The 11,907-nt window shown below is 41.4% G+C and overlaps 1 protein-coding gene across 1 annotated transcript in view; it reads left to right on the forward strand.

Annotated features, from left to right (window-relative positions):
* LOC130235962 (calcium/calmodulin-dependent protein kinase type II subunit beta) overlaps window positions 1-11,907 on the forward strand; it is a gene marked incomplete at its 3' end in the record, with an annotated part of 37,280 nt that overhangs the window by 2,923 nt on the left and 22,450 nt on the right. Inside the window, exon 2 of the mRNA XM_056466491.1 lies at window positions 8,248-8,342. Within this exon, the coding sequence (XP_056322466.1) occupies window positions 8,248-8,342 (95 nt within the window). The remainder of the gene's footprint in view (window positions 1-8,247; window positions 8,343-11,907) is intronic.

Here is an 11,907-nt window from a genome sequence, read left to right on the forward strand (position 1 = left end):
GACAGCTGTGATTGACAGTTTCTGACCGTCAGAGCTTCAGGAGGAGACTGAAGTGTTATTATTCGATTTCTGTGTTATTTTACCGTGATTAAATGAGTTCAGCAGTAAACTATACTGTCTGACTTACAGGATCTGGTGGATTACTGTTTCTTCGGTAAGGTCAGGGCTTTATCAGGCTTTATTAGTTTGCTGATACACACATAGCCATGATGGGGAAATACAGGTGATCGCTATCTAGCAGTGATTCTCCTTATGCGTCTGAAATAATAGTTAGGAAGACTAAACTAACGTTAGCTGATCTCCACATTGATCTGTAACGTTATTGGAACTTGATTTACAGGACGTCTCTGACATATTGAGTTTCGGCATGTCATTGAGTTCATCTACTGAATGTGCTGTTATAAAATATTGATGTTCTAGAATCTTATATAGCAAATAGAGCTGTGAATGTTATATATTAGGGCGACATTGGCGCAGTAGGTAGTGCTGTTGCCTCACAGCAAGAAGGTTGCCGGTTCGAGCCTCGGCTGGGTCAGTTGGTGTTTCTGTGTGGAGTTTGCATGTTCTCCCTGTGTTCGCGTGGGGGTGCTCCGGTTTCCCCCACAGTCCAAACACATGCGGTACAGCTGAATTGAGTAGGCTAAATTGTCCACAGTGTGTGTGTGAATGAGAGTGTATGGGTGTTTCCCAGAGATGGGTTGCCGCTGGAAGGGCATCCGCTGTGTAAAACAAATACTGGATAAGTTGGCGGTTCATTCCGCTGTGGGGACTCCGGATTAATAAAGGGACTAAGCTGAAAAGAATGAATGAATGTTATATATTATTTATATACATTATTTACTGTTGGCTTTTAATTTGAAAACTCCTAATAAACATCAAAATGAAGGTAAACTCCTCTATGACAGATATAATGAAGACATCCAATAAACCAAATGAAAACAGAGGCAAAAAATGATCAATACAGAAGCGCTGTTCAGCAGCTGACCGACATCAGTCCATGTATTAATACTGCTGAGTTTATCGTACACATTGACGAGGATTATTTTATATAGTGCAGGGTTGGGATGTGTAAATATCCTGTTGATATTTAGAAATCTTGCTGCGTTTATCTTTTAAACACATGATATTTCCCGCATGGTAAATCATTATTTATGGTGTGTAGGCTATATTTTGGGTCATGTTGATTGCTAATTAAAAATAAAAACCTTTCTAAAAATGTGTGTGTTGTTCATATGCTCTTGTTCATATTCTACAAGTGTTATTTCTACCCCTGTGAAAATAAACACCAACATCCTGTTATAAGAGAAATATTCTAGTGCTCATATTAGTCTACCTCAGGCTGGAGTGTAGGAAAGATCGTCTATTCTGCAGTCCAGCATGTATTGCTTTGATTAAATTATATCAGCTTACATCACAGTTTTTAAATGCTATATTATACGTGTTTAAATGTAAGTACTTATGTTTATATTAGTGAGCCTTTGTTATAGTGCAGATACGGGCGGTCAAGTGAGACGCTCGGGGGTTGGTGGGGGGCGTGGTTGATTTGATGTACAGCGTTTGGTTGGAAGCTTGATTCCATGGCTCCGCCTCTGGCTCCATCTGGTCGTCCCTTCTGCACATGCTCAGACTTCAGTTTCAGCAGTGTGTTATGACAGCTTGTGTCCATCACGAGGCGTTTCGCCTTCAGAGCGCTCAATGGGAAAAGGCGCTGTTACGTCGTCCGTATTTTTTACAGTCATTGGTCCAATCCCAATCAGACACACTAGATAATCAAGCCCTCATGCTGCGGTCACACTAGAGTTTGTGTGTGTGAAATTCTGTCATACGGCGCTGCGAGAAGGGGCGGGATTAAACAAGATGATTAGACATTAAGAAGCGAGCGATTGGTCCATATTTCACATATCTGAACAGAGAGGTCATGATTTGATCTCCGATTGGTCTCACGCAGTCATGTGATGCGATTTCATAGGTCAGAGTTCAAAAAAGCTTGAAGTTTGCAGCGCAGCGAACTGTGAAACTTGTGTTTACGGTCTGGTGCGTATGAATGGAGGTCTATGGGGAGAATAGTGTAGTGTGAGCGCAGCGTTACCATGCTCTCTAGAAACATCCATGCAGGTGTGTTGAGACAAATTAGAGCTAAAGCCTGCAGGACCCCCCTGCTGTATACACTATAGTGTTTTAACCCAATGTTGGGTCAGATGCAGTGTGGTCAAACACAACTGCTGGGTTAAAAGGTGTCATTTTAATTGAGTGTAAAAAATACTTGTCCACAGTTATTTATTTTTATTCTGTGTGTGTGTGTGTGTGTGTGTGTGTGTGTGTGTGTGCAAGAGAATGTGTATGTGTGATAGTGTGTGTATGTTTGAGAGAGAGAGAGAGTGTGTGTGTGTGAAAGAGATGTGTGTGTATGAGAGTGTGTGTTTGTGTATAAGAGAGAGTGTGAATAAGAGAGTGTGTGGGTGAGAGAGTTTGTGTGCGTGAGAGTGCGTGCGTGTGTGTTCCCTCTCTCAGCTCCTCTTCTTCAGTGTGAGTTTTGTTTCTTTTGCAGTTTCCTTCTAAATGTTTGCAGTGTGTTTTATCAGAACACACACACACACACACACACACACACACACACACACACTGGCAGTAATTGACAGATTTCTTTTAGATTTCTGTTTCGTTACAAGATAAACTTCTTCTTTCTTCTAAATGCTCGCATGATTCAATTTCAGTTCATCTTATTGTAGTTTATCTGCTCTGACTGACTGAAGAAGATCACTTTAATCAGTCATACATACACACACACACACACACACACACACACACACACACACACACACACACACACACACACACATGGTATAGGAGTATATGACAACAATATCAGCCTATAAATCCAAGTATAATTTTTCAGACTGTGTGTGTGTGTGTGTGCGTGTGTGTGTGTGTGTGTGTGTGTGTGTGTGTGTGTGTGTGTGTGTGTGTGTGTGTGTGTGTGTGTGTGCGCGTGTGTGTGTGTGTGTGTGTGTGTGTGTGTGTGTGTGTGTGTGTGTGTGTGTGTGCGCGCGCGTGTGCGCGTGTGTGTGTGTGTGTGTGTGTGTGTGGTGTGTGTGTGTGTGTGTGTGTGTGTGTGTGTGTGTGTGTGTGTGTGTGTGTGGAGCTACAGTGTTTCTGACAGCAGTAAAGCTCATCGAGCCTGCATTCACTCTCAGACTCATGAGCTCCAGACAGAGATTATTGACCCGGTCAGCTCTACAGCAGATGTTTCTGTTCCTCCTGTCATACGCAGGGTTGCCAGGTTCAAACATTAACACAGAAATAGGCTGTGTTTATTCATTCATTCAATTTCCTTCAGCTTAGTCCCTTTATTCAACAGGGGTCACCACAGTGGAATGAACCACCAACTATTCCAGCATATGTTTTACACAGCGGATGCCCTTCCAGCTGCAACCCTGTACTGGAATACCCCCACACACTCTTGCACACACTCATACATTAAGGCCAATTTAGCTCATTCAATTCCCCTATAGCGCATGTGTTTGGACTGTGGGGAAACCGGAGCACCCGGAGGAAACCCACACCAACACGGGGAGAACATGCAAACTCCACACAGAAACGGCGACTGACCCAGCCGGGACTCGAACCAGCGACCTTCTTGAACCAACAGCGCTACCCACTGCGCCACTGCGCTGCAGTATTAAATTGGGTAAATTTTAAATATAGTTTGTTGAATGCTTAAATCTGATTGGCTGAGGGACATTCTAAGGGGTGTGGTTATTTTCAGATAAACACACAGCTAAAGAAATTCCCAGCAGATTTTGAGTATCGGAGACTTTTATACAGCTTAAAGTGACGTTTAAAGGCTTATCTAGATTAATTAGGGTAAAGTTATGGTAATTAGGCAAGTCATTGTATAACAGTGGTTTATTCTGGAGACAATCCAACACTAATATTGCTGAAGGGGGCTAATAATATTGAGCTTAAAATGGCTTTAAAACTATTAAAAACTGCTTTTATTCTAGCTGAAATAAAACAAATAAGACTTTCTCCAGAAGAAACAATATTAGAGGAAATACTGTGAGAAATTCCTGAATCTGTTCAACATCATTTGGGAAATATTTGGACAAGAAAAAAATGAATAGGAGGGCGAATAAATCTGACTTGAACTGTATATTTCCAGCATGTTGCAGCTCTTCTTCTTCTCTCGAGCTGCTGTATTGTGTAACTCCAGCAGGCTGAGCTATAATTATCCGTTCAGGAATGACATCAGACGTGATCATGACTGTCTCCAGTGAGTCCAGAACGCAGGTCTTTCTGAAAATAGCAGTAAAGACAGCGGATGCTCCACATTCAGCTCCGCGGAGAATATCAGCAATATAAAGCGCATCAAACACCTGCGCCAAGAGCTCATTACACTGATCTGAGGCCAGTGATGAGAAACACAGAACTCAGTGTTCAGAATGACAGGATTCATTACTAGTACGACTCTGGAATATGCATATATATCAGTGTATGAATATTAACAATAATAATCATAGTTAGATTGCAAAATTCACAATTCATCATGATTAATTGCATCCAAAATTCAAATGTTTTTTTTTTACATAATATGTGTATTTGTACTTTGTATATTCATTATGTGTATATATAAATGCATGCATCAAATACATACAGAGTTGACGGTCTCAGAGTTGACAGTCTCAGAGTTGACGGTCTCAGAGTTGACGGTCTCAAAGTTGCCGGTAACCGAGTTGAAGGTCTCAGAGTTGTCCTAGAACTGATTGTCCTAGAGTTGACGGTAAAGAGTTCATGGTTTCAGAGTTCACCATCCCAGAGTTGACGGTCCTAGAGTTGACCGTCCTATTATTGACTGTCCTAGAGTTGACTGTCTCAGAGTTGACGGACTCAGAGTTGACAGTAACAGAGTTGACAGTAACAGAGTTGACGGTCTCAAAGTTGCTGGTAACTGAGTTGAAGGTCTCAGAGTTGTCCTAGAGTTGACGGTAAAGAGTTGATGGTTTCAAAGTTGACCGTCTTAGAGTTGACTGTCCTATTATTGACTGTCCTAGAGTTGACCGTCCTAGAGTTGACCGTCCTAGAGTTGACGGTCTCAGAGTTGACAGAAACAGAGTTGCCGGTCTCAGATTTGACGGTATCAGGGTTGGGGGGTCTCAGAATTGACAGTTTCAGAGTTGATGGTAGCAGATGGTAGAGTTGACCATATCAAAGTTGACATGCATCATAGTTGACGGTATAAGAGTTGACTGTCTCAGAGTTGACTGTCATAGAATTGATGGTAACAGAGTTGATGGTTTCAGAGTTGACTGTCCTAGAGTTGACGGTCTCCGAGTTGAGGGTTTCAGAGTTGACAGTATCAGAGTTGACGGTTTCAGAATTGACATCTCAGATTTAACAGTCTCAGATTTGATGGTCTCAGATTTGATGGTCTCAGATTTGACAGTCTCAGGGTTGACGGTAGCAGAGTTGACGTTAACATTATCAGAGTTTACTGTATCAAAGCTGACGGTCTCAGAGTTGAGGGTCTCAGAGTTGACGTCTCAGAGTGACAGTAGTAGAGTTGACGGTAAAGGTATCAGAGTTGACCGTTTCAGAGTTGACCGTATCAAAGTTGAGGGTCTCAGAGTTGACGGTAGCAGAGTTGACGGTAACAGTCTCAGAGTTGACTGTATCAAAGTTGACGGTATCTGAGTTAAGGGTCTTAGAATTGACGGTCTTAGATTTGATGGTCTTAGAGTTGACAGTAGCAGAGTTGATGGTAACGGGTATCAGAGTTGACCGTATCAAAGTTGACGGTCTCAGATTTGAGGGTCTCAGAGTTGACGGTAGCAGAGTTGACGCTAATGGTCTCAGAGTTGACCGTATCAAAGGTGATGGTCCCAGTTTTGAGGGTCTTAGAATTGACGGTCTTAGATTTGAGAGTCTTAGATTTGATGGTCTCAGATTTGATGGTCTTAGAGTTGACAGTAGCAGAGTTGACGGTAACAGTCTCAGAGTTGATCGCATCAAAGTTGACGGTCTCAGAGTTGAGTGTCTCAGAGTTGACGTCTCAGAGTTGACGTCTCAGAGTTGACAGTAGCAGAGTTGATGGTAACGGGTATCAGAGTTGACTGTATCAAAGTTGACGGTCTCAGAGTTGACGGTGGCAGAGTTGACGCTAATGGTCTCAGAGTTGACCGTATCAATTTTGACGGTATCTGAGTTGAGGGTCTCAGAGTTGAGGGTCTCCGAATTGACAGTCTCAGAGTTAAGGGTCTCAGAGTTGAGGGTCTCAGAATTGACATCTTAGATTTGACAGTCTCAGATTTAACAGTCTCAGAGTTGACGGTAGCAGAGTTGACTGTATCAAAGTTGATGGTCTCAGATTTGAGGGTCTTAGAGTTGAGGGTCTCAGATTTGAGGGTCTCAGATTTGACTGAATCAGAGCTGACGGTTTAAGAATTGACGTCTCAGAGTTGAGTGTCTCGAATTTGAGGGTCTCAAAGTTGAGGGTCTCAGAGTTGATGGTATAAGAGCCATAGACTATAAAATATAAGGATATAGCATCCGTGACGTCATCTTTAGGTTTCTGAAGAGCGCAAAAGAAGCTACAAGTAGGCGCGGCCAACCGTCGCCATTTTGTTCACGCGTCATCGCACCCACGGCGGGATACCAAACAAGGGCAAAGAGGCGGAGAGTGGGCGGAGCTACAGACACCTGCTGGCACTTTGCTAAGACCTGGCAGACAGACTTTACTTTGGGAGAAAGGCTTGATACTTTATTACCTGCGACTCGTTTGTGTTCTGACCACATGTGCTTGGCTGTACACTATATCAATAAAGCATTTAGGCTTTCAAAAACACTGTATTAATATATTGAGCCACTAAACATTGCTCTTATGACGTTTTTCTACAGGAGGAAAACGCGAATTACTTCCAAACACTTCAGATATAGTGTGTGTTAGTAAATGCAGGACTATTGATGAACTCCAGCATAACACTGTATGATAACGCTTCAGGTGACTGTTCTAGAGCCTACAGCTAATCAATCTGTCAGATTCTGGAGTGCTTTACGGGTCTAAAGAAAAATATTAATGATAAATGATCTTAAATAAAACAAATACATTTATAGAGATGGTATACAAGTATATAACTTTACTCACATGGGAAACGAGGCCAAGTGAACGGTTTGTGAGCACATTAAGTGCACACAGCATCCCATATCATCTGATAATTGTAAGAAATAAGTCCAAAAGGCAGCTGTCTGTGTAAAGCCACATAAAACAACACAAAAATACGATGAATATGCCGAGATCAGTGGCTAATCTGCCGGATTCAGCTGAGGTGAAGTGACGGCGACCAGCGAGACCTAGCTGTCACTCAAGTGGCCACGCCCTTAATTATGCAAACTTAATATAACCTAATATAAAGGAAATGGATGAGTTATAAAAAAATTCACCCCCCTCACAGTTGTCATGGAGGGTAATAATAGCTATATGAACCAAAATGGTTCTTTGTACCAGGCTGTAAACACCTTTTTTTCTGCTGTAAAGTTGGCCATTCTAACAGTGGGCTCAATCGACATTTGCTCTATTATGGAGCCAGGACTAGCGGAATTTTGATGAATTGCAGTTTCAGTTACTTCCGTATTGGCTTCCCGAGGGAGAGCGGGAGGTTGCCGCTTGATCAGAGCTAATGGTTTCAGAATTGGCATCTAAGATTTGATGATAGCAGAGTTGATGGTATCAAAGTTGAGGGTCTCCGAGTTGATGGACTCAAAGTTAACGGTATCAGAGTTGAGGGTCTTAGAGTTGCCGGTCTCAGAATTGACAGTTTCAGAATTGACGGTAACAGAGTTGACGATAGCACAGTTGACCATATCAAAGTTGATGTGCATCATAGTTGACGCTATGAGAGTTGACAATAACAGAGTTGAGGGTAACAGAGTTGACGACATCAGAACTGAAACCATTCAACCATTGAAACCATCAGAAATGATACCATTGGTGAATAATGACACACCTCAATGCCTTCCAGAGTTTTCCGGCACAGGAAGTGACATCACTTGCGGCAGGTCACATGCTTTTTCTATCAGCGCTTTACAGATTTTCTAACCGATGAAACAGAACATTGATGTAACAGAGTTACAGAATGTAGAGACAGACACAACATGTACTGATATTACAAATAATGCAGAACATAGATGTTTCATGCAAATGTTTACCTAATTTAGTGATTCTATAATGTTCTGTCCTCTGGTGTTTTTCAGAGGAGCTTTCTCTGTGGTGCGCCGCTGTGCGAAGCTCTGCACGGGTCAGGAATACGCCTCCAAAATCATCAACACCAAGAAGCTCTCAGCTCGAGGTAAATCCGCTTATAAATGATCTGTAGATGTTTGACAGATTGATCTATTTACTCTGAGATGGCGTGAAATAATAACTTGCACTACTAACATCAGTACTAATGGGGCCAGAAAGATTTTTGTAATGCTCTTTTTTAAATTTATTTATTTCTGTCCTGCAAGGCTGTGTTTATTTCATGAAAATTGTGAAATATTGTTATGATTTAAATGAGCTGTTTTATATGTGAATATTTATATAGTAGCTGTCATTTATATCTGTGACGTACAGCTGTGTTTCAGCATCATTACTGCAGTCTTCAGTGTTCATGCTCCTTCAGAAATCACTGTAGTATGAGGATTTGATTATCAGGAAACATTTATGATTAATATCAGTGTCAGCTACAGTTGTGCTGCTGCTCAGTTTAGATTCTATAGAGCAACATTTGTTTGAAAGGGAATATTTAGTACTTTTTTATGAATATATCCAAGGAGAAAAGGTATTACAGTAGTTATAGACACTAAATGAACATGTAGAGGTTAAGGATCTGTTGAACGGGGTGTGTGTGTGTATGTGTCTCAAAGTAGCACACAGAGAGCTTTCTGAATTTGTGGTGTTTTGGTGACTGTCACTTTAAATGCAAATGAGATGTAAAACAGCAGTGTGTGTGTGTGTGTTGCCAGTGCTGGTCAGCTGTGCATGTGTGCTTCGATCTTGTTAGCCTGCGCGCCCGCTCCCGTTCATATTACACCAGAGAGTTACCGACCACTCCCACGCTTTATTCGGAAATTTATTCCACCGCAAGAAATGTGATCGGGTTCCGTGGCTCCGGCGGTACAGCAGCAGGAATACAGAACTCTAGTTCATATTTACTACGTCTCCCTTCTCGTTCGGTGAAGGAAATACTGCCAAACTGCAGAGGTTGTGTTCTTCTTTGAGACCATGGCTGCGTCCTAAACCGCATACTTCCATACTATACAGTACGCTAAAATCAGTATGCGAGCCGAGTAGTATGTCCAATTCACAGAATTCGAAAATCAGCATGCGAGAAGTACCCGGATGACTTACTACTTCCAGCGAGAATGGGAAGTAAAGCGACGCAACTGACGCAGGTAGGTCATGTGACCATGACAAAATGGCGGATGTAGTACGTCCGAATTCCGTTCATACTTTTCACATTCATACTGTATAGAACGTACTTTTCTAACTGCAGAGTTATACGTTTACATTCAAATGTAGTATCTACTTAGTAGTAGGCGGTTTCGGACGCAGCCCAGGTAACTTGGTGCGCGACTCGCCATCTTACCTCACCTCTCTCTCTTTTTCTCCTCCACACTGTCCCATGATGACGATCACGCATACGAATTTTTAGGCATTAAATAAATAATATTTAATACTTGTCTCCTATATAAGTGCATTGTTTTTATGACGGTATATAGAGCTGCTCGATTATGGGAAAAATCATAATCACGATTATTTTGGTCAAAATCACGATTATTCAAAACGATTATGTGTTGAAGTCAAAATTATTCGCCCTCCTGTGAATTTGTTTATATATATATATATATATAAATATTTCCCAAATGATGTTTAACAGGAATTTTTCACAGTATTTCCTTTAATATTTGTTCTTCTGGAGAAAGTCTTATTTGTTTTATTTCAGCTAGAATAAAAGCAGGTTTTAATAGTTTGAGATTTATTTTAAGGTCAATATTATTATCCCCTTTAAGCTATATATATTTTGATTGTCTGCAGAAGAAACTACTGTTATACAATGACTTGCCTAATTACCCTAACTTTACCCTAATTACCCTAATTAAGTCTTTAAATGTCACTGTAAGCTGAACACTAGTGTCTTGAAAATATTTAGTAAATTATAATACTGTCATCATAGCAAAGAGAAAAGAAATCAGTGATTAGAGATGAGTTATTGAATCTGTTATGTTTAAAAATGGGTTGAAAATAAATCTTTACATTAAACAGAAATTGGTGGGGAAAGGGTCGCTAATAATTCAGCAGGGCTAATAATTCTGCCTTCAGCTGTATATATGCAGTTATTTTCCTCACTGTAAATAAGGGAAAGGGAAATAAATACAATAGAATAACAATATAAAACCCTGTGCTTTAAGCATCTTCACTATAAGGAAAACACTTCAGCTCCAGCAGTCCTTCAGTCAAGAGCAGTGAGGGATTTTCTCCATTTGTTGTTTGATTCATAATAGAAACAGGCAGCAGCAGGAATATTGCGCTGTCACTTTAAGAATAGGCTCTGATATGGTTTCTCTGTCACGTGTCTTTTGATTCTCAACTTGTTTGTTTAATACACAAATGAGGGTTAATATGAATAATCACTAAACACCGCGCTCTGACACACATGTGCATGTATTTGACCATTACAGCGCTCGCATTAAGATGGCATTAGATGTGTGTGCTCCGCTCATCTCCGAGACTAAGCGCGCACACACACAGAAGCATGCGGTCTCGCTCGCGCTTTTAAACATGACTGAATTGAATGTTCATCAATCAATGATGCGCATCCCGTGCTGCAAACGTTACATTACAGCACATGCTTTTAGTAGTGTTCACGTGGAACTGAGCTTTGCAGAGCAACAAATGGACAGCAACAACTGGAAAGGGGGCAGTATATGAAGGAATAATCGATTCTCCATTAATGCCTTTTCATAATCATTAGAAGCCAAAATCGACATCGGATTTTCGATTAATTGCACAGCCCTAACGGTATAACAGTATTGAAACTGACACCGTTGCTATTTTGAGATCCTGCGGTATACCATATTACCGCCCAAGCCTACACACATGCTCTGTTTTATAACATGTTAAACTTGTAAAACTCACTCTTGATCATGTTTGCTGATGAGTGATGATCCTAGCGAACTGAACAGATCTGTTATTCCTGGTTGCTTTGGGCTCGCTCTGTCTTGTTGATATAATTATATGCATTACTACGGAGACATGTTAATACACAGCTGTCAATCAATTCAGTGGGTGGGGAAACTCCTACGTCAAGTTGCGGTCGGTCTGAAAGCCGCTCCAATTGATCCACCGTTTTTATCTTGTTAAATTTGAAAAAAAAAGGACTGGGTGTGTTTATATCGACCCATTATGACGGTCTGTAGACTATACCTACACACATGTCTGTCCAAACAGCTTGAGAAGTCGATGTTTCACCAAATGTGTGTGAGCAGCTGGAGAAAACTGTAAGAGAATCAGTCTAGAGGAAGAGATGTGCGTCCTCATTGGCTGCTCTGAGTGTCAATCACCCAGCCGTGGCTCCGCCTCCTGTCTTCTAACTGTTGAAGCGCTGCTGCTGCTGCTGCTGCTGTCTTCATCCAGCTCAGTGTTGAGCCGACACCACAGACACTCAGAGCTGTCAGATGTGGTGAACTCTGCTGCAGTCAGCTTTTCCACTTCAACACATCACACAGTGTCAAACCAAGACCCCCTGTGTGTGTGTGTGTGTGTGTGTGTGTGTGTGTGTGTCTGTTTGTGTGTGCGTGTACTTGTGTTTTCACTTGTTTTTGTGTAAATGAGTGTGCCTGTTTATTTCTGTGTGTGTCTCTGTGTGTGTG

Source organism: Danio aesculapii, chromosome 10 (assembly GCF_903798145.1).
Source record: "Danio aesculapii chromosome 10, fDanAes4.1, whole genome shotgun sequence".
Taxonomy (NCBI): Eukaryota; Metazoa; Chordata; class Actinopteri; order Cypriniformes; family Danionidae; genus Danio; species Danio aesculapii.